The following is a 24,253-nucleotide window of genomic DNA, read 5'->3' on the forward strand; positions in this document are numbered from 1 at the left end:
GTGATATCATATCAAATAGAAATTAAATAAAGCTTTTGTGTATTTAAGCTGCACTGTCAGATACTCCCTTTTGAAACTCAAATCTTCAGAGGTGTGTTATCTAAATCATGCACTTTTTTGGTTTTTTATAATTCTTTACATTAAATTGCTTATACCAGAATTCCTATTTCATCTCAAATTTTGCTTATTTTGTTCACATTATTCTTTAGATGCTATTAAGCTACAGCTGGTTGAAGCAGGCCTGGTAGAATGTCTACTAGAGATTGTTCAGCAGAAAGTGGATAGTGACAAAGAGGAGGATATTGCTGAGCTCAAAACCGCTTCAGATCTAATGGTTTTATTACTTCTTGGAGGTGAGTTGTAATTTATACCAACGAAAGAACATGACTGTCAGATATTTAAAAATTTATCATCTCTTTTATAAATACTATATTAGGCATTTTCTCATTTTCCTGTCACATTTAATCCTGTTGATGTGATGATTTTGAAACCTTAAATATATCATGAAGAGAACTAGAGATAATGAACCTGGAAAAGAGGAGCCTTTACTATCTTCCAGTATTTAAAGAGCTGCCATATAGAAGAGACAGCTGTGGCACCAAAGGACTAAAAGCGAGATGGCTACTTGGGACTTAGACTAGAAAAATTCTAAGCCCTTTTGTCCAGTCTCTGCTAAAGGGTTATTAGAAAAAGAGTCATTACTGGGACTTCCCTGGTGGTGCACTGGTTAAGAATCTGCCTGCCAATGCAGGAGACACGGGTTCGAGCCCTGGTCCGGGAAGATCCCACATGCCGCGGAGCAACTAAGCCCGTGAGCCACAACTACTGAGCCTGCACTCTGCAGCCTGTGAGCCACAACTACCGAGCCCACATGCCACAACTACTGAAGCCTGTGCGCCTAGAGCCCGTGCTCCGCAACAAGAAGGCACCGCAATGAGAAGCCTGCGCACTGCAACAAAGAGTAGTCCCCACTCACCACAACTAGAGAAAGCCCGCGCAGCAACGAAGACCCAACGCAGCCAAAAATAAATAAATAAATAAATTTATAAATTTATTTAAGAAATAGAGTCATTACTTTTCCCTTTGTGAATTATAGATTGTGAAGTATCAATACGTGATTTCCCAATTGGGTATTCAGTCAAGAATAGGGATCTGTTACTTCTAAGTATTTTCCTCTTACCTGTTGCATTTACCTCTAGATGAATCCATGCAGAAATTATTTGAAGGAGGAAAAGGTAATGTGTTTCAAAGGGTACTGTCTTGGATTCCATCAAATAACCACCAACTACAGCTTGCTGGAGCATTGGCAATTGCAAATTTTGCCAGAAATGGTAAGCATATGAGTTCATCCTTATTAAATCAGACCTTCTGTATTTTTAAATTTTGCTTTGCCATAACGTATACTAAACCTAAAACAGTTCAGAAGCATGTGCAGTATCTGTGTGTAATACTACCTTAGTTTTTCAGAAATCTGAAATACTAATATTGACTTTCCCAACAAATTACATATTTTATGCCATTTAACTAAGTTCTAATAGTTTAAAGGTCATGAACAGTGATTATGCCGTCTTTCTTTTGAGTACTGTGTACTTCAGAGATGAATAAACTTGAGTCCCATTCTAATAAACTTCTGATCTGGGAGGATATACTCTTTTGCCTGGTGATTTTATTTTGGATTTAATAATCTGAGTATTCATTATTGTGCCTCATTTATAGTGTTATGCCTATAAAATCTAAGCATGGGTAATCCTCTGGTTTAGGATAGAATATTTACTTAAATAATATTTCAGAGGCACCAGACCTCCATGTATATTTCTGAAGCCTGACACTTCTGCTATTCCCTCTAGAAACTTATACTGTGTCTAGGAAATATGAGTTATTTTTGTTTTTAATTTGATTTTAATTGAGTATTAACTGTTGTTATAGCATGTTATAATAGATGACTTATTCCACTTTTCCTTCCTTCTTTTTTGGGGACCATCATTAACTCCTTAATGATGAAATTAAGACTGGCAAAATATTGATAATTATTGAAGCTAAATGGGGGGTAAATAGTAGTTCACTATAATATTCTCTCTGCTTTATAAATGTTTCAGAAATTCTGTCTTTAAAGTATAATTTAAATATCAGCCATGATGACAAAATGTAGAGTACTGTCACTGTAATGTTCGCAGAACGCTGGCATACTTCACTATAAATGGAAACTGTTGGAGGACATTTTAAGCATGTGGTTTCTACTTACTCATCTTCTGATATATTATCAGGAATTCAGCTAGAGACTTTTTTGGCCAGTTTTTTTAAATTTTGGCCAGTTTTTAAATTTTTATCTATTTTAAGAATCTTATAATCAGACTTCTCAGTCATTAAACAAACAAAAAAATCTGTAAATCTGATGTAAGAAGGAGATGGAATTCATTTTATTTTCCTATAGATCCATTTTCCCTAATGTAGATAATGGGCAGGCATCAGTTTTACAAAACATTTATAGATATTTGTAAAGAGGGAAAAAAATGTTTTTGTTGTTATTTAGATGGAAATTGTATCCATATGGTGGACAATGGAATTGTAGAAAAACTTATGGATTTACTGGACAGACATGTAGAAGATGGAAACGTAACTGTGCAGCACGCGGCACTAAGTGCCCTCAGAAACCTAGCCATTCCAGGTAAGACTTAAGAATGGGAGCCAATGAGATTTATTCTAAAAGTCATCTTTGAGATGGGGTGCTTTGAGACAGTTGTATCAGTAGCCTTTTTATTAGCTCAAATGCTTTTATCTCGTTCTCAGTGCAGTCCAATATTTTAATCTATTATTTAAATGAAATTCGTGGTTTGTCATAGAAACTGCTCTGAAACAACATCAAAGCCAAGGTCAATAGCTCAAAAAGCAATAGTGCCTACTGTACAGCACAGGGAACTCTACTCAATATTCTGTACTGACCTATATGGGAAAAGAATCTAAAAGAGAGTAGATATATGTATATGTACAACTGATTCACTTTTCTGTAAGCAGAAACTAACACAACATTGTAAATCAACTATACTCCAATCAAAATTAATTAAAAAAAAAAAGAATGGGAGCCAACTGTGTAAGAGATAAAGATCTGTCGTTTGGGGAAGATATTTATGATTTGTGGACCTGCCCTGACCAAGAAAAGAAAAATAGTCTTCAGATTGCTTACATTTTTCTTACTAATAAATGGAGATAATATGTTAAAGAAGTTTTCTGAGACTATACAAGCATAATCTTCCTTTTTCAGATTATTCAAATATTCTATTACTTTTTGTGAACTCCTAGATTTTCATCATATTGTATAGTTAAGAATTTTTAAGCATCTTCAGCTGAGGTAAGATAATGGTATCAATTAACAGAATCCCTTAAAGAATGACTTTTAAGAATTTTTTTTCCCTACGAGCAGACGCACAATTTTTTAAAATAGCCTTAATGGGCCTTTTTGGATTACAAGGCTTTTGAAATCACATTATCATGGGAACTAATACAGGATATAGTTGAAACTATCCTTTTATTTTACTTTCTAAAGGTAAATTTCTGATTAGCTAAAATAGTATAACTATATGAAAATGCAATCTATATAAAATCAATTTGGCTCATGTAGCAGATTAATATTGTTTATTAATGTCTATAATATCTATATTAACAGTTGGGTCAAGGACAGAGGTAAAAAGAAACATTTATTAAAGTTGAGCAATTGTGCTTTTCATAAATAAGAAGTCAACATTGTCAGATTTCCTTTACAAATTATTAGTTTATGATTAGATTTTAAAAGCAAGTAAGTGTGATTTTGTATGTTGTGTTCCTATAGACAAATAGGATACTTATCCCCTAGCCCTCCCATTCCCAGTCCCATTCTTAAAATTAACATAAAAGTAACAATGTTGTTTTTAAGTAGAAAAATATAACATGGGACCTTAAGATAATAAGACACTCAAAAAATATATATTGAATTGAATGATTATCATCAAAAATGCTAACATCATTTTAACCAGTCTTTTTTTTTCCTCTCTCTAGTTATAAATAAAGCAAAGATGTTATCAGCTGGCGTCACAGAGGCAGTTTTGAAATTTCTTAAATCTGAAATGCCCCCAGTTCAGTTCAAACTCCTGGGAACATTAAGAATGTTAATAGATGCACAAGGTAAGAGAAATGCTTTCTCAAGGTGCATTTTTGGTATAATAGTCTTAATGTGCCCCTAGTGGAAAAAGGACCTGTTTTTAGCTTTCAGAATTATGTAATCATAAAGATAAATAGCAAATAAAAGGCAAAAAGCGATTGGTTTTGGAACCCCATTCATTTATTTCCATCCTTTTATAATTGACTTTAAATGGAAATTATATTGCATTTCTCTTTAGTAGTACATATAATCTGATTTTAGGTTGATTTATTAGTGGTTCTTGAGGGGTTTTTATGTTTTGGCATTTTCTATACCCTTTCTTACCTTGTAAAATTATCAAGTTTCAATACAGTGACAATCAAAATTTTTTTAAATTTGTTTTGCAAACAGGGAGATCATTTTTCTGTTTACAGAAACAATAATGAAAACCAATCCTTGGAATGAGTTATATTTATTTACTTATTTCTAAATTCTAAACCTTCTCTATATTGATTCCTTAGAGTACTGCTAAAAATTCTTCGGCGCAGTTTTCCAGAGTACTAACAGACTGCCAGACTGAACCAAAAGAGTATAAAGTTGTTTATTTTGTTTTTCTATAAAAGTCCACAACTGAATAGAAAATCTCAATAGTCCATCAGATACGGAATATTTGCAGTTCTTGCTTTAATAAAATTGTTGTGTTCTGTTTTTAGACCTGTAATTTTCCTTCACACTCTTACATCTTTACCAATTATTTCAGTTGATTGCCTATCAGGGATTCATTCCTTTGTGGTTTGCCTTCTTTCCTATAGCAGAAGCTGCTGAACAACTGGGAAAGAATGTTAAATTAGTGGAGCGTTTGGTGGAATGGTGTGAAGCCAAAGATCACGCTGGTGTGATGGGGGAGTCAAACAGACTGCTCTCTGCCCTTATACGACACAGTAAATCAAAAGTAAGTCCCGGAGGAAACCGTTCGTTTATTTATGAAACAGATTAAAAGAAGATGGCAAGGGCCTCCCTGGTGGCGCAGTGGTTGAGAGTCCGCCTGCCGATGCAGGGGATACGGGTTCGTGCCCCGGTCTGGGAGGATCCCATATGCCGCGGAGCGGCTGGGCCCGTGAGCCATGGCCGCTGAGCCTGCGCATCCGGAGCCTGTGCCCCGCAACGGGAGAGGCCACAACAGTGAGAGGCCCGCGTACCGCAAAAAAAAAAAAAAAAAAAAAGAAGATGGCAAGAGAAAAAGCTTAAAAGTAAAGGTATTCCTTGACTTGTGTAAATCTCCTTCATATAAATAACTGACTTCACCGTAGTAACTATTCCAGCTGGTTGGCCACAGGAATGTTCCTCCCCATCAGATGCTACCTCTTGGCATCTTTCCCTGCAGCAAAAGCAGCTGTTAACTTGGACCTTCCTACTACCTGTCTCACCTGTAGCAGCCTAAAATCCCATCCATTTTCACTGACACCAGTACAGGTCTTTTTTGCAAGAGGCATCTATTAACATTCCACTGGACATACTTTGGATAATGCTGCTCTGGAGTAAGTTTTTAAAATAATTAAACACTAGGTACCAATTTGTTACATTCCTGTATATCCTTAACCAACTGTTGTGAATCACAGCTGTGTCCTTACGTTATTCTTAAACTTTGAATATTCAACTCCTTTTAAAGTACTTTGAATATTCTACTCCTTTTAAAGTCACCCTGAATTCTGCCTTAGAGTCCAGTCCTCCAAAAGTTGGCACTGATTCATGGGGTTTCATGCTGGCTTAGGCCTTTCAGCCATATATGGTGTATCCTTGTGCTTATGCCAATAGGTAAAATTACATCTTCCCTCTAAAGAGTGCCCTAGGCTAGGACTGCTAACCAACTAGCTGGACCTTCTGACTGCAAAAATCAAAAACAGAGAAAGAAAAATAGTTTGCCTCTACAATAGGAATATAAAAATTCCCTCTTATCAAAGTAGGCACTTTTCTTTAACCTGTAAAACATTCTTCATCAGTATCAAGCTAAAAACTTGTTTAAACAAATGTACTTAGTCATTTGCTTATTCATTCAACATTTACTTAAACCTATACTGAGAGCTTTGATGATACAATATTAAAAACGAAAATTTTTGGTAGGTGATTCAGTAGCTACACCAGCCTACAATCTTATAAATTGATTATCTCAAATTCAAGCCTATCTCAAACCATTCCATTGTAACAACATTGTTATACAATTTTCAACAGAGTCTTTAACTGGATTTATCTCAACAGTTAAGAGCAAACTGACCATAAATGCTAAATATGTGAGACTGTTAACATAGATAATTTGCCTTAGTTATATATGTACCAAAACTTAGCACTCCATAAGAAAACTCCTTGAAAAATAGGATTATGAAATAAAATATTGTTTCAAACTTCGTAAAGCATTACAAAATATTTCCAAAATTCTTAAAGACTCTCCAGAGACATCTAAGTTTTAGAAGGATTACCCAGAGAAAACGTCTCATTATGTATATCTGCAGTTTACTTATAAATGAAATGGTTTCAGAGAAGTTAAAATAATCTCTGGATTAATTTTAGAAGTGTATTGGTTAAAATTATTTTTAATTCTCCAGATGAACCTTCTTGCTCTATGGAGTGGTGCTAATATTCTTTTTTTTTTTTAATCTTGAAGTTAAAAATATAACTTTAAAATACATTCATAGAGCCCCTTCAAATCACATTAAATGATTGCCTCTGCTTGGCATTATGATGAATTCAGTGTGTATGCTTTTCCATAGACCACAAATGGTTAAAAACAAGACCTAGTAGTCAAACTGCCTGGATTGAACCTTGCCTTTTTACCATTTAATCACTGTCTGATTTGGGGCAAATTCCATAACTTAATCTAAGCTTCAATTTCTTCATCTATAAACTGGAGATAGTATCTAGCTAGTGGGATTTTCTGGGAGGATAAAAATGAGCTACTATCTGTAAGTTACCCAGTGTATAAGTGTTGTCCAGTGTATAGGTGTTTCTCCATACAGGGTAGCTGTCAATAGTAATAATCCTTTTGTCATATGACACAAGTACAATGCTTCATTTATCTTTTATCCCCCATTCTATCGGGCAAAGTGATTCTGTAGAGTAGCTACTCAGTAAGCATTTATTGAAGTAGGAGGAGAGAGGGCAGGCACTTTAAAGGACAGTACTCAGATATTTGTTCCAGAAAAGTGAGATGGAAAAGAAGCTACGCTTTGATTTAAGGGGTCAGGGTGGGGGGTGGTAAATTTTGGTATTTCTGATGTGCAAATTTTCTTCATTCATTCATTCCTTTCCCTTCTTTCTACTACAGTGGGCTTTTGAGGGTGAATCACAAAAGAGAGGATGAAATGACAGTCCAGAACCTTCCTAGGTGACTGCATATGTATCTTGTGAATCTCTTTTGATCTTTTTTACTCAACAAGCTCCTTTGTGATATTTATAAAATTCTTTACTAATTTTAAGAGTTCTATATCAGTTTCAAATAAACTGCCTCTGAGTAAGCAGTATAAAGCAGTATATAGTCATCCTCATCCCTTGATATCTGAGGGAAATTGGGCACCCTCTCAGATATCAAAATCTGTGAATGCTCAAGTCCCTTATATAAAAATGGCATAGTATTTCCATCTAACCTACACACATCCCCCTTATACTTTAAATCATCTCTAAATAACTTATAATACCTAATACAGTGTAAATGCTAGTAGATAGTTGTAAATACAGTGTAAATACTAAATAGTTGCCAGCGCACAGCAAATTCAAGTTCTGCTTTTTGAAACTTTATGAAATTTTTTTCCCCAAATATTTTCAATACATGGTTGGTTGAATCCATGGATGCAGAACCTGAAGATACGGAGGGCTGACTGTATTGGGAGGCTTTCTTTTCATTAGAAAAGGCTTTAAAAGATAGTTTCTCACTTTCTAAAAAAGTTGATGTGAAAAGATATTAAATGCTAGAACACAACTGCTGTAAAAACTCAGAACTTAGACTCTATTGATTTAGAATGTTTGCTCACTAAACAAGTTTGGACTCAAATCAAAGATACTGTCTATAAATAGTTTTCTTAAAAATTTACATAAGGTAGAAGCATAAAGGAAACCCTTTTTCCAATATTTTAGCAAATTAACTTGAAAATATTTCTAATTACAGTTTTGTACCATTGAAGCAAACTTGGACAGGCTACTTAAAATATTCAGTGCTTACTTCAACTTACTAAAAATAGTGAAAAGTAGTAAAATTACTTTTTAAATACTTTATAATTGAGGCTTTCTACTAAATCATATTTAATCCAACAAAACCCTAAGTGAGATGAAGACAAAAATGAGTACTAGAAATAAATGTACCCATTTCTTTCTATCTAGCCTTTGCTGTATACTTTTATGTGTGCTCTTCATGTAATAACTTTATAACAAAAACCTATGAGATATACACTTACATTGTCTCAGTGTTATAGGTGAAGTCTCTGAGATGCAGAGAGAGTCAGTAGTTTGCTCCAAGTCAGTGGGATTTATTGGGTCTGGAGCCCACTGCCCCTCTGCCGCTGGAAAAGACAGAGCTGTAGGCACCATGAGAAATGAGGGAGACAGAGTTTTGATTTAAGTTCTGCTCAAGTCCTTTTGTATGTGATCTAGTTTTGTTAGATCCAACAAAGGTTTTAAAAGGCTGCATACATACATGTATACATGCACACATACATATGTAAAAAGCTTCACCTGATGCATCTGAGAAAACTACCTGGTGTTATAATAAAAATTGGAAAGGAAGAACTTTTTACATTATTATTATTCCAAGATTTATTCTCTTTTGTTGATCTCATGGTAAGTCTTCATTTGGGGCAATGGCACTTTTATTTCTTTGACTTTGTTAGCTTCTGGGACTCTCTGTTCCTTGATATGAACTGTAGTGGTCTTTTTCGCTTAGGTAATTTAAGTTGTCATCTTTTGATGAATTTATTTAAAGCTAAAAGCTTTTTCCTTCTCTTCTGTGAAGAAAAAGAAATTATGGTTAAATGTAATGATTCATAGGGACACTGTCAGAAAACCACTCAACAGTGAATTGACTGATGGTAACGCAGTTTTTTTATGTTTAAAAGTAAAGTTTATAATTCTGTGATATTAATTTATTGTAGGATGTAATTAAAACCATTGTACAAAGTGGTGGCATCAAACATCTAGTTACCATGGCAACTAGTGAACATGTAATAATGCAGAATGAAGCCCTTGTTGCTTTGGCACTAATAGCAGCTTTAGAATTGGGTAAGTACCCCAGTGACAAACTTATTTTCTCCTATTTTTATCTTGGATGAAAGGAAGCACAGGAGTGGAATAGAAGTCAGACAGAACCTTGACTAGCATTTTGCCAGTGTGTTTCTGTACCCGTCCAGATCTGAGTATAGGGAAAATCATATTCTATAGATTGTCACCATAGCTGTCCTTTTTGGTTGTTCTTTTGGTAACATTTTTAGGGTAATGCTTTAAGGTTAGTTTGACTCTTAAATGATACCTCAAAGTCTAGGCACTTAGGGAATACAGAAAACATTTTCAGCAGACCTCATGGAGAAGTGAAACAATACTTAAAATACAACAACAAGCTTAGGGTTTGCTACTCTTCCAGACATCCAGACCTTCTCTTCCATCTCTACTACTGATTCTCTCTTACTAACCTCCTCCTTTCTATCACCGTGGTTTCTGTTGCTTTACAGCATTGTATTCATTCTAAATTCTCACCTTTTATGTCACTCTTCTGTGTATTTACATTCAGAATTCCCCCAAAGCAGAGTCTAAATGATTCAGGTAGTTTCTCTCTAGCAGTAGCATTCCAGTTACTCAGAATTCTTCAGGAGAAGCTAGCTCATAGGCATCTAGTTTATGGGTAGCAACTTTGTCTACGGAACCAAACTTTGATACATAGCTGGGGACAATCAAAGTCACATGGCCTGTGGTAAGGCCTGAGGTTGCCTTACATAAAGGAGGACTATAGACTTAGTAGGCATGTCCTGTTTGGTTCAAAGCCAGTCGGGTAAATACTGTTAACTGATCACCTCAGTTCCCAGTGATGATTTTTGCCCATAATTCTCACATTGGGGCAAGTGGACCCACCAACCCTTAACCCAGGAAGGAGAAGCCAAAAGGTAAACATGGTATATCTCCTTCAGTGTCAGATTTACTCAGATTTCAGGTATGAGAGATTTGAATTTTTGTCCTCTTAAGGGGACAATTAAAACAATTTATAATTTTTTAAAAAATCAGGTTTAAGTAGGACGTAAAATTTTCTTGAATTCTAAAGATAGAAAACATCCAGAAAATATATGTGGCTTTGGTCACTAACTTAGGTTAAAGATGCTGTGATTTCCTCCATGGTTTGGGTAGATTATGTGAGTCTGTCCAGAGGTCCAGACACCTTTAAGAGGGGAAGCTATGAAGAAGAGGTAAGAGTTGGTGAGGACATTGAATACCAAACGGGGTTCATGGCTTGATTTTTAAAAATGGCTTAAAGTGATAGAGCAATTTCAGAATATCCTTGACTTCCTATTCTGGGGTGAATCTGGTCTTGTGCCCTTCATAACTAGTATCTTCTAAATAGGCTTTAATTTTGTCTGCTTCCTGATAGCTGAGCATTTGCCTGAGTCTTTTTACCTTACCACAGAACTATATAAAATGACAAAACATAATCATATTTGTTGTTGGTTGTTGTCACCTAGTGTTTCCTAGGCTCCTTGAGCCTAAGATTTAAAAATGAGGTCATACTACCTTTTTAATATAAAATACACTTTGAAAACCGTATGTTTCCAAACTTGTATCCTTACAGGCTTTTAGATATTATTAAGGAATTACTATAAACTTTTTGTATGATAATAGTATTAAAGCAACATTGTAAGAGTCCTTATCCTTTTTTTTTTTTTTTTGATAATTGTAGATTCACAAGCAGGCGTAGGAAATAATACAGAAAGATCCCTCGTACACTTTGCCCAGTTTTGCCCAGTGGTGACATTTTGCAAAACGAGTGTAACATCTCAACCACTGATACAATGTACCTATCTTATTCATACTTCCCCAGTTTTACTTGTACTTACTTGTGTGTATGTTATATTCCGTTTATCACCTGTGTAGGTGTATCTGAGCAGTTCTAATACCACAAGGATTCTCCATGTATAACCACATTCACCTACTTCCTACACTGCTCCTAATCCCTGGAAACCACTAATCTTCCCTTCATTTCTAAATTTTTTTTCATTTCAAAAATATATAAATGGAATCATATAGTATGTGACCTTATGGAATCGGCTTCTTTTGCTCAGCAGAAATTCCTAAAGAGTCATTGATTTGTGTGTCAATAGTTCATTCCTTCTCATTCCTGAATAGTATTTTGTGATGTGTATGTACCACAGCTTGTTTAACCATTCACGTATTGAAGGACATCTGGGCTCATTCCACTTTGGGATTTTTAAAAATAAAGCTACAATGAACATTCATGTATAGGATTTTATGTAAACATAAATTTTCACTTTTCTAGATAAATGCCTACGAGTTACTAGATAACTCCTGGGTTGTATGGTAACTTCATGATTGATATTTAGAGAAACTGACAGGCTGTTTTTCAGAGTGGCTATACCATTTTACATTCCCGCCAGCACTGCATAAGTGATCTAATTCGCTTTGTACCCTCACCAATGTTTAGTAGTGTCCCTGTTTTTTTCTTTTATTTTAGTTAATCTGATAGATATATAGTGATATCTCATGTAGTTTTAATTTCCATTTTTCTAATAACTACTGATGATGAACATCTTTATGTGCTTATTTGCCATCTGTATTTATTCCTTGGTGAAATGCCTATTTAGATCTTTGCCCATTTTCTAAATTGTTTTTAACTATTGAGTTTTGAGGATTATTTATATTCTGAAAGTCCTGTAGTTTTACATTTAACTCTGTGATTCTTTTTGTATTAATATCTGTATAAGATGTGAGGTTTAGGTCAGGGTTTCTTTTTTTTTTTTTTTTTTGCCTATGGATGTAATTGCTCCAGCACCATTTATTGAAAAGGCTGTCTTTCCTCAACTGAATTGATTTTGTACCTTTGTCAAAAATCAGTTGCGCTTATGTGTGTGGGTCTACTTCTAGGGTCTTCTTTCAGTTCCTCTGACCTATGTGTCTGTCTCTCCACCAACACCACAGTGTCTTGATAACTGTAGCTATACAGTGACCTTCATATCAGGTAGAGGAATTCCTCCCACTTTATTCTTCTTTATCAAGATTGTTTACCTCTTCTAGGGCCTGTGGCTTTCCATATAAATTTTAGTATAAGCTTATCTATTTCCTATGGAGAATCCTCTTGGGATTTTGATAGGAATTGCAGAGTCCGATTCTCTTAAAGATACGTGCTGAAATACCTGTGGAGGAAATTATGTGATTATAGGATTTGCTCCAAAATAATTTGGGATGGGTTAGAATAAGTGGATAAGACTAGAGAGAGAGGATACACAGTTGGCCATGATCATTTTTGAAGATGGTGATAGTACATAGTGTATCATACTATCTTTTCTGCTTTTGTATATGTTTAACAGTTTTCATAATAAAGGATTTTAATTGCCTCATATTTAAAGGAATGTTTTAATATTGAATTTTAAGCCTAAACTCCTGAAATATCTACTGAAGTTTAGATCTAAATACCCTTTTAACAAGGTCTAAATTTAATATTGTATATCTATGTCATTATTATTTATGAGTCCCTTTTGAAAGGTTTTGCATTATCAGTTTCTAGAAAGGGAAGTAGTATTTAGCCAGATTGTACCAGGTTCATACCCAGTGAATATAACTGATACTTCGTTTCATGTTCCAGGCCCTGCTGAGAAAGATCTAGAAAGTGCTAAACTTGTACAGATTTTACACACACTGCTAGCAGATGAGAGAAGTGCTCCTGAAATCAAATATAATTCCATGGTCCTGATCTGTGCTCTCATGGGATCTGGTATGTATTTCCTCTGTCATTTGATATTCATCAACATATGGTTGATATTAAATATAAAATAATAGTAAATGGTGGCTTTGGGTTTTAAAAGCATTAGAAATTAGTTTATGGAAGATACAGGATTACTTTTACACTGCAAATACTCCCAAAAGATTCTTAATAATGAAAAGTGTTATATAGCAAATATAGGCAAAAGTCAATGTTAAAAAATTAATACCTTTAAGTTTCATTAACCCTAAAGTATTTTATATAAAGAACAAATTCTGATTTTGTATACCATGATATTAGCTAAGGAGTTTGTTCAAGAAATCATTGGCATATCTTGTTATACATTTCATGGACCACTTGAAAAGAACATGTATCCTGCTGTTATCGAGTGGTGAGTTTTATAAATGTCAATTAGATCCTTTTGTTTGGTAATGGTGTTTCTGTATTCTTGCTGATTTTCTACTCGGTCTGTCAATTATTGAGAGAGGGGTGTTGAAGTCTCCAGCTATTATTGTTGATTTGTCTGTATCTCCCTTCAGTTCTATCAGGTTTTGCTTCATATATTTTGCAGCTCAGTTGGCAGGTGCATACACCCTTCCTAGTGGATTTACCTTTCTATCGTTATGTAATGTTCCTCTCTGTCTCTGGTAGTTTTCTTTGCTCTGAAGTCTACTTTATCTGATATTAATATAGCTACTCCTACTTCCTTTTGAATAACATTCACGTGATCTTTTTCTACCCTTTCAGATTCAATCTGCGGGATCTTGTATTTGAAGTGTAGGCAGCATATTGTTGGGTCATGTTTTTTAATCCACTCTGTCATCCCCCCACCTTTTTTTAATGCTTAAAGATTACATAATTTCATCCGCAAAGTTGGTTATCATTATTATTACTACCATTTGTTAGACGAGGAAGCCAAGACTGTGAAGGAAGTAAGCAGGGACATTGCAGTGGTGCTGGGTGAGGAGTGGTGAACATAAATTGTCCTGTCTGGTTAGTGACAGGCACTTTGAGGGTGATGGTAACAACCAAAATGATGGGCAGTAGAGGGGGTGGGTGTCGGGAAAGCACCTCTGATAGTGAGCCTTGATGGGCAGAGTTGGGTTTCTAGGTGGACTTTTTTGTGCACACACCAAGGGTGGATATGTCTCCTGAGGCAGGCTCACCTTATCCAAGTACAAAACCAGAATGGTAGTTTACTTATATATAATGAGAAGTATGCCTGCCACTGATCTCAGAACACCCCAAGTGCACATGTCTGGCTCATTGACTCCTTCAGGGCAGGCAGGCATCAAGAGTTGCTTGATGAGCTTTGATCAGAACAAGGAGAATTAAATGAATGGACTGTGTAATGGCATCAGGTCAAAGTGGTTTGATGCATCTGTCTCTGCAGTTGCATCAGCTTTGCTAAAGGAACTGGAAGCATGGAATCCCTTGGCTTGAGGCTCCATCTTTTTGGATGTTGCTGGTATGGCTCTGTCTGCATTACCCACAGTAGTGTTTTCTGTTCTATGCTGCTGTACTGACGAATGCCCCAGTAACCTCTGCTTTGCTTGCATTCTTTGAGGTAATTGTTGATACTTTCCACAAGTCCTGCTTGGGCAACCCCTCAAATGTTAAAATTCTCCTTTATAAAGAGTGCATCCATTCTCAGTTTGACCAATAAATAAATGGTCAAAACACTCTTGTGTTAAGTCTTTAGTTAAGGAAGTATTTCCTTTGGTTATTTTCTGAATTTTTTCAAGGCCAGTATTTTTAGTGATGCACTGTTAGAGAAAAATAGAAATATTTGGGTAACTGGTAAGATTTTTTTTTTTTTTTTTTTACTGTAATATGATACCCAAGTTGGAGAGCAGTGGGAAACAAAAAAAGTTTGTGTGTTGTTTAATCAGTAAGCAAAAATCATTTACTATTTCTTTGGGTTTTTTATTATTATTGCAGTTTTTAATATTTATTCCATTTACTTAAATTAATTTTAAAAAGTTCACCCATTTCTCCCAACCCCAATCCCTGCCCCCTGCAACCACCAATCTATTCTCTGTATCTATGAACTTGGTTTTTAGATTCCACACATAAGAGAGATCATATGGTATTTGTCTTTCTCTGTGTTATTTCACTTAGAATAATGCCCTCAAGGTCCAGTCGTATTGTCACAAATGACAAGGTTTCATTCTTTTTATGGCTGAATAATATTCCATTATATACACACACCATAATTTCTTTACTCATTCACGTATCCATAGACATGTAAGTTGCTGCCGTATCTTGGCTTTTCTAAGTAATGCTGCAATGAACATGGGGTGCATATGTCTTTTCAAATTAGTGGTATTTCCTCTGTATACATTTAGAAACACATTAGTGTTATAATTTTTGTTTTCAACCATCAAACATAATCCAGAAAACTCTTGAGAAAAGGAAAGCCTATTGTACTTATCTGTATGTATTTGCTATATCTGTTCTTCCTGATGTTCCAAAATTCCTTTTTTTCCCTTTCTGTTTAGAGAACTTCCTTTAGCCATTCTTTTAGGTTAGGTCTGTTTGTGACAAATTCTCATTTCCTTTATTATTCCTTATTTATTCATTTTCATTGAGAATATCTTGATTTCTTCTTCATTTCTGAAAAATATTTTCTCTGTGCATAGAATTCTGGGTTGACAGTTCTTTTCTTTCAAAACATGAAAAATGTTGTGCCACTTTCTTCTGGCCTCCATAGTTTCTTATGAGAAATCCACTACCGCACTGTTTGTTTTTTCCCTTGTAGGTAAGGTGTCATTTCTGTCTCAAGACTTTTTTCTCTTAGTTTTCAGAAGTTTGAATATGATGTGTCTTGGCAAAGATTTCTTTAGGATTATCTTGTTTAGGGCTTGCTCAGCTTCTTGAATCTGTAGGCTTATAGTCTTTTGCTAAATTTGGGAAGTTTTTAACCATGTTCCTTCAGGTACTTTTTCAGTCCCACCTTATTTCTCTTCTCCTTCAAGGCTTCTAATGACATAAATGTGAGCTCTTTAGTTATATCCCCACAGGTCCCTGAGGTTTTGTTCTTTTTTTTTTCCAGTTTATTATCTCTCTGTTGTTCAGATGGGGTAATTTGTATTGCTTTAAGTTCACTGATTATTTCTTCTGTCTTCTCCATTCTATTGTTGAGCCTATCAAGCTTTTTGTTGCAGGCACTATAGTTTTGAGTTCTAAAATTCCTATTCTCTTCTTTATATCTTTCTGTTTCCTTGCTGTGATCTCATTTGTTTCAAGCATGTTCATAATTGTTCAGGCATTTTCTTAATGTAAAATGTACATATAATTTGCCATTTGAACCATTTTTAAGTGTACAGTTCAGTGGATTAAGTACATTCATATCACTGTGCAACCATCCCCACCATTCATCTCCAGACCTTTTTCTTCTTTCCAAACTGAAACTCTATACTCTTTAAACAGTAACTCCCTAATCACCCATCTCCCCAGCTTTTGGCAACCATCTTTTTATTTTCTCTCTTTATGAAATTGACTACTCTTGGTACCCCATGTAAGTGGAATCATACAATATTTTTCCTTTTGTGTCTGGCTTATTTCCCTTAACATAATGTCTTCAAGGCTCATCTATGTTGTAGCATGTGTCAGAATTCCATTCCTTCTTAAGGCTGAATAATGTTCCATTGTTTGTATATATTACATTTTGTTTATCCATTCATCCATCATCAGTGGACATTTGGGTTATTTTCACCTTTTGGCTATTGTGAATGATGCCACTATGACCATGAATGCACAAATATCTGTTTGAGTTCCTGCTTTCAGTTATTTTGCTTATATACACAGAAGTGGAATTGCTAGATAATACAGTAATTCTATGTTTAATTTTTTGAGGAACCACTGTACTGTTTTCCACAGTGTCTGCACCATTTTACATTTCCACCAGAGGTGAACATGGGTTCCAGTTTCTACATCCTCGCTAATATTTGTTATTTGTTTTGATAATAGCCATCCTAATGGTTGTCAGGTGGTATCTTATGGTAGTTTTGATTTGCATTCCCCTGATGATTAGTGATGTTGGGGATCTTTTCATTTGCTTATTGGCCATTTGTATATCTTATCTTCTTTGGTGATATGTTTATTCAAGTCCTTTGCCCATTTTTTATTTGGGTTGTTTTTTGTTGTTGACTAGGAAAAGTTCTCTATATGTTCTGTGTATTAAATGCTTATTGGATATATGATTTGCATGTATTTTCTCCTATCCCAAGAGTTGCCTTTTCACTGTTGTGTCCTTAGATACACAGAAGTTTTTAATTTTGATAAAGTCCAGTTTATCTGTTTCTCCTTTTGTTGCCTGTGCTTTTCATGCATATCCAAAAGATCATTACTAAACTCAATGTCATGAAGTCTTCCCCCTATGTTTTCTTTCAGAATCTTACAGTTTTAGCTCTTATGTTCAGGTCTTTTGATCTATTTTGAGTTAACTTTTGTATGTGATGTAAGGTAAGGGCCCAAACTTATTTTACTCCTGTGGATATTACCAGCACCATTTGTTGAAAAGACTGTCCTTTTGTCGTTGAATGGGCTTGACACCCATGTCGAAAATTATTTGACCATATATGTGAGGGCTTATTTCTATTCTATTCTGTTAATCTCTCTGTCTTTATATCAGCACCAGACTGTTTTGATTATTGTAGCTTTGTAGTAAGTTTTGAAATTAGGAAGTGTAAGACCTCCAACTTTATTCTTTTTCAAGATTGTTTTAGATATCTGGAGTCCCTTGAGATTCCATCTGAATTTTAAAATGGATTTTTCTATTTCTGCTAAAAACGTTGGTTCTGGTTTCAATTTTTTATTTTTTTAGCCTTTCCACTATGTTTATTTTTATTTTATTACATTGTAATGAAACTGATTATTTTTATTATTAGTTTTACCATTATATTCTATTACTGAATGTTTTATTTATTTAAAAAAAATTTATGGGGCTTCCCTGGTGGCGCAGTGGTTGAGAGTCCGCCTGCTGATGCAGGGGACACGGGTTCGTGCCCCGGTCCGGGAGGATCCCACATGCCGTGGAGTGGCTAGGCCCGTGAGCCATGGCCGCTGAGCCTGTGCGTCCGGAGCCTGTGCTCCGCAACGGAAGAGGCCACGACAGTGAGAGGCTCACATACTAAAAAAAAAAAAAAAAAAAAAAAATTATTTTATATGGGAGTATAGTTGATTAACAATGTTGTGTTAGTTTCAGGTGTACAGCAGTGTGATTCAGTTATACATGTACATGTATCTATTCTTTTTCAAATTTTTTTCCCATTTAGGTTATTACAGGGTATTGAGCAGAGTTCCCTGTGCTGCACACTAGGTCCTTGTTGGTTATCTATTTTATATATAGTTGTGTGTATATGTCGATCCCAAACTCCCAATCTGTCCCACCCCCCCTCCACCCCTGGTAACCAAAAGTTAATTCTCTAAGTCTGTGAGTCTGTTTCCGTTTTATAAATAAGTTCATTTGTATCTTTTCTTTAGATTCTGCATATAAGCGATATCATATGATATTTGTCTTTCTCTGTCTTATTTCACTTAGTATGATCATCTCCAGTCCATCCATATTGCTGCAAATGACATTATTTCATTCTTCTTATAAGAATGGCTGACTAATATTCCACCATATATATGTACCACATCTTCTTTATCCATTCATCTGTCAGTGGACATTTAGGTTGTGCTACGTCTTGGCTATTGTAAACAGCACTGTGGTGGACATCGGGGTGTGTGTATCCTTTTGGACCATGTTTTTCTCCAGATATATGCCCAGGACTGGGATTACTGGATCATATGGTAGCTCTATGTTTAGTTTAAGGAACCTCCATACTGTTCTCCATGCTGGCTATACAAATTTACATTCCCACCAACAGTGTAGGAGGGTTCCCTTGTTCCACACCCTCTCCAGCATTTATTGTTTGTAGACTTTTTGATGATGGCCATTCTGACTGGTGTGACGTGCAATCTCATTGCAGTTTTGATTTGCATTTCTCTAATAATTAGCAATGTTGAGCATCTTTTCATGTGCCACTTGGTCATCTGTATATCTTCTTTGGAGAAGTGTCTATTTAGGTCTTCTGCCCATTTTTTGATTGGGTTGGTTTTTTTTTTTGATATTGAACCACATGAGCTCTTCGTAAATTTTGGAGACCAATCCTTTGTCAGTCACATCGTTTGCAAATATTTTCTCCCATTCTGTGGGTTGTCTTTTTGCTTTGTTTATGGCTTCCTTTGCTGTGCAAAAGCTTTTGAGTTTAATTAGGTCCAATTTGTTTATTTTTGTTTTTATTTCCATTACTCTAGGATATGGGTTGAAAAAGATATTGCTGTGATTTATGTCAAAGAGTGTTCTGCCTATGTTTTCCTCTAAGAGTTTTATAGTATCCAGGCTTACATTTAGGTCTTTAATCCATTTTGAATTTATTTTTGTGTATGGTGTTAAAGGATGTTCTAATTTCATTTTTTTACATGTAGCTGTCCAGTTTTCTCAGCACCATTTATTGAAGAGACTGTCTTTTCTCCATTGTATAGTGTTGCCTCCTTTGTCATAGATTAATTGACCATACATGTGTGGGTTTATTTCTGGGCTTTCTATCCTGTTCCATTGATCTATATTTCTGTTTTTGTGCCAGTACCATACTGTTTTTATGACTGTAGCTTTGTGGTATAGTCTGAAGTCAGGGAGCCTGATTCCTCCAGCTCCATTTTTACTTCTCAAGATTGCTTTGGCTATTTGGGGTTTTTTTTGTGTCTCCATACAGATTTTTAGATTTTTTGTTCTAGTTCTGTGAAAAATGCCATTGGTAATTTGATAGGGATTGCACTGAATTTGTAGACCGCCTTGGGTAGTATCAGCATTTTGACAATATTGATTCTTCCAATCCAAGAACACTGTACAGTATATCTGTCCATCTGTTTGTGTCATCTTCGATTTATTTCATCAGCATCTTATAGTTTTCAGAGTACAGGTCTTTTGCCTTCTTAGGTAAGTTTATTCCTATTATTTTATTTTTGATGAGATGGTAAATGGGACTGTTTCTTCCATTTCTCTTTCTGATCTTTTGTTGTTAATGTATAGAAATGCAACAGATTTCTGTGTATTAATTTTGTATCCTGCAGCTTTACTGAATTCACTGATGAGCTCCTTGTCTTGTTCCTGATCTTAGAGGAAATGCTTTCAGCTTTTCACCATTAAGTATGATATTAGCTGTAGGTTTGTCATATATGGCCTTTATTATGCCCACTTTGTAGAGAGTTTTTATCATAAAAGGGTGTTGAATTTTGTCAGAAGCTTTTTCTGCATCTATTGAGATGATCATATGGTTTTTATTCTTCTACTTTTTGATATGGTGTATCACAGTGAGTGATTTGCATATATTGAAGAATCCTTGCATCCCTGGGATAAATCCCACTTGATCATGGTGTGTGATCCTTTTCATGTATCGTTGGATTTGGTTTGCTAGTGTTTTGTTGACGATTTTTGCATCTCTGTTCATCAATGATGTTGCCCTATAACTTTCTTTTTTTGTGGTATCTTTGTTTGGTTTTGGTATCAGGGTGATAGTGGCCTCTAGAATGAGTTTGGGATTGTTCCTTCCTCTGTGATTTTATTGGAATAGTTTCAGAAGGATAAGTGTTAAATCTTCTCTAAACGTTTGATAGAATTTGCCTGTGAAGCCATGTGGTCCGGGACTTTTGTTTTTTGGGAGTTTTTTAATCATAGCTTCCATTTCAGTACTTGTAATTGGTCTGTTCATATTTTCTGTTTATTCCTGGTTCAGTCTTGGGAGATTGCACCTTTCTAAGAATTTGTCCATTTCTTTTGGGTTGTCCATTTTATTGGCATACAGTTGCTTGTAGTAGTCTCTTATGACCCTTTGATTTTCTGTGGTGTACATTGTAACTTCTCCTTTTTCATTTCTACTTTTATTGATTTCAGCCCACTCCCCTGTTTTTTCTTGATGAGTCTGGTTAAAGGTTTATCAATTTTATCTTTTCAAAGAACCAGCTTTTCGTTTCCTTGATCTTTTTTTATCATTTTCTTTGTCTCTATTACATTTGTTTCTGCTCTGTTCTTTATGATTTCTTTACTTCTACTAACTTTGGGTTTTGTCACTTCTTCTTTCTCTAGTTGCTTTAAGTGTAAGGTTAGGTTGTTTGTTTGAGATTTTTCTTATTTCCTGAGGTAAGATTGTATTGCTGTAAACTTCCTTCTTAGGACTGCTTTTGCTGTGTCCCATAGGTTTTGGACTGTTGTCCAAAACTGTTTGGACTGTTGGACTGTTGTGTTTTCGTTGTCATTTGCGTCTAGGTATTTTATGATTTCCTCTTTGATTTCTTCAGTGATTCATTGGTTGTTTAGTGGCATATTGTTTAGCCTACACATGTTGTGTTTTTTACAGTTTTTTTCTTGTAGTTAATTTCAAATATCATAGCGTTTTGGTTAGAAAATTTGCTTGATAAGATTTCAATTTTCTTAAATTTACCGAGGCTTGCTTTGTGGCCCAACATGTGATAAGTCCTGGAGAATGTTCCATGTGCACTTGAGAAGACTGTGTATTCTGCTGCTTTTGGACGGAATGCTCTATAAATATCAGTTAAGTCCATCTGGTCTGATGTGTCATTTAAGGCACAGGCCTTAAATGATTTCCTTATTGATTTTTCTGTCTGGATGCTCTGTCCGTTGATGAAAGTGGGGTGTTACGGTCCCCCACTATTATTGTGTTACTGTCAGTTTCTCCTTTTATGGCTGTTAGTATTTGCCTTTAAGGTGCTTCTGTGTTGGGTGCATATATATTTACAATTGTTATATCTCCTTCTTGGATTGATCCCTTGATCATTAATTACATAGTGTCCTTCTTTGTCTCTTGTAACAGTCTTTATTTTAAAGTCTATTTTGTCTGATATGAGTATTGCTACTCCAGCTGGTTCTGGTTTTATACCTCAGTTTTATCAAAATAAACACATCAGTTTGAGGGATGCTAATTACATTAAACTTACTGGACTTAAGAGGAATCCTGTATTTTACTGTAACTGAAGTTAAATAGAGCAAGAAAACCAGAAAGAGGAAGATAGTAGCCTCCTTTTTAGATTTCCTATCACAGAAATTTGTTGAAAGGATGTGAGGTAATAACCTTTTTATTTGCCACAAAATTAATTTGAAACAGATCTAAGATTTTTCTGTAAGTATTGGACTTCATATTTGAACCAATGATAGGGTTAAGTTAGGAGTGTATAACTGAACCTTGAGATCATACAATGAGCTGTGTTTTAATTATAACTCATTACTTTAATCAACCTTTGACTGTAGAACTTGACATCTGATTTATTTTTAGAAAGGGTCTCTGATTTTTTTATCCTAACATCCCTAAAAAAGACATTTCTAGGCTACTGCTGTGTCTTTTTCCAGAATTGTTCCTAGTTTTATAACTAACTCGGTATCATTTAAATAAGCATTTGGGTATGTGTTTTAGGTCGAGTGTGTAGTAAGAAAGATTAGAACAACCTAATAGAAGCATATCTGTTGCCTTGTTTTTGTCTTCCAGAATCTCTACACAAGGAAGTACAGGATTTGGCCTTTCTAGATGTTGTATCCAAACTTCGCAGTCATGAGAACAAAAGTGTTGCTCAACAGGCCTCTCTCACAGAGCAGAGACTTGCTGTGGAAAGCTGAGAACTACCCCTCCCTGATACACCTCTCATTTCCCCTTTGTCCTCCATCCAGCTGCCTCTTCTGCTTCATTCTCTTCCATATCACTTGTGCATGCGTGTAATGTTCCAATGCCAATTGAAGAACTGCTGTAGGTACCTGCCCAATAAGATTTCTAAACCCATAGTTAGTTAGTTAGTTAGTTAGTTAGTGTGAACATGGATTTGTCAAAAACAAGTCTCCACCCCATACCTGTTTCCTTGTATTCCTGTTGCTTGAGCTACATTAAGTAGAATGTGCATGTTGTAGTCCTATGATGATGACGTAAACTTGGTACTACACAATGACTTGCTCCTCATCCTTGGTAGACTACATAATAATGTACTGGTAAATTAATTAGAAACAAATGAGAATGCAGCAGGATCTGACTAGCTTATGAAAGATGGAATTGAATAGTAAAAATAGCTCCATTTATTGGTGCTTGGAAAGCACAGTGACCAAAAAACCTGTATGGCTGCTTATTCATTAGTCTTACCTACTAATGTCAAACCCATGGTACCTAGAGTTAAATAAAGTCCAATGCTCTCGCTCTTTACCCTCTGGTTTCTTCTTCTTCCTTTGTAGACTCTTGAAACTGCCGCAAACTTGGCAAGACTTCCTAAGGTTTTTTATGTCATATTTAATTGGCCATCATCAGTAGCCTGATGTTGAAAACGTTTGTAGTTTTCAGCATGAAACTAAGGGGTTGAAGAATATTACACTAGTACATCTTGTTTTTTGCCTGTATTTTAGATTCTGATATATGTACAGTTTCACCTCAGAATTTCTTCCGTCAGTTAATCAACATTGTTCAACACAAGTCTTTAAAAGTCACTTGTCATTTGTCTTCAACTGAGAAAGTTGAGTACGGCTCTTTAGAAAATGGATTTTTTTGTTTGTTTTTCACCATTCAGCTTGAAAGCAAGAAGTTTCCTTGGTCTTTTAACCCTTTTAAATTTTATATGAGAACTAGCAGGGCATATGAAAAAGATTAAGAAATGTTTGTCTAGACTAAAGAAAGGAAGCAGGTCATAAAAGCCATAGTAGCCAGTCCAGTTCATTCTGCACATGGCCTCATCCCAGTAGCTGTTAGAGTTTCCCACCTCCACTTTCCACAGAGAACTGCAGTGGACCTTAAAGCCTATCGGAAAGTGACAGTGCCAAGTGCCAAGACTCAAGAGGTCAGAAGCCCCCTTGGCAGAATGTAGTACACTCTTCACTGCTACCACCACACCAAACGGGTCTTAGAGCTTTGAAACACATGAACATCCCTGTGACATACCTGCCTTCTCCGAATGCCCGTGTGTGACAAATACTGGCTGAAAGGTAAGGTGGGCTCCTTGCTCTCCAAAATTGATGCTGCGCATCTCTATGGGTTGATTGAAGTTGGACTTTTGACCCTGAAATAGGTGTAATTCGAGAAAGTTAAAACCCCAGTAGAGGTAAAGAACTTTTTGAGTGACTGTTCCCTTTGATGTCCAAGCAAAGAACG

The 24,253-nt window shown here is 35.5% G+C and overlaps 1 protein-coding gene across 5 annotated transcripts in view; it reads left to right on the forward strand.

The window, feature by feature from the left end:
- The window catches only part of RAP1GDS1 (Rap1 GTPase-GDP dissociation stimulator 1), a 150,291-nt gene extending 126,974 nt beyond the window's left edge, over positions 1-23,317 (forward strand). For 3 of the 5 annotated variants that reach the window (XM_081219159.1, XM_081219160.1, XM_081219162.1), the window contains 8 exons: positions 210-353; positions 1,200-1,331; positions 2,531-2,665; positions 4,030-4,155; positions 4,924-5,063; positions 9,247-9,373; positions 12,954-13,082; positions 22,619-23,317. In XM_081219159.1, coding sequence (XP_081075285.1) covers positions 210-353; positions 1,200-1,331; positions 2,531-2,665; positions 4,030-4,155; positions 4,924-5,063; positions 9,247-9,373; positions 12,954-13,082; positions 22,619-22,746 — 1,061 coding nt within the window. In that variant the 3' untranslated portion in view covers positions 22,747-23,317. The remainder of the gene's footprint in view (positions 1-209; positions 354-1,199; positions 1,332-2,530; positions 2,666-4,029; positions 4,156-4,923; positions 5,064-9,246; positions 9,374-12,953; positions 13,083-22,618) is intronic. The other 2 variants (XM_081219161.1, XM_081219163.1) reach the window with 1 other exon arrangement.
- Positions 23,318-24,253: the final 936 nt, after the last annotated feature.

Source organism: Mesoplodon bidens, assembly GCF_964165515.1.
Source record: "Mesoplodon bidens genome assembly, chromosome: 1".
NCBI lineage: Eukaryota > Metazoa > Chordata > Mammalia > Artiodactyla > Ziphiidae > Mesoplodon > Mesoplodon bidens.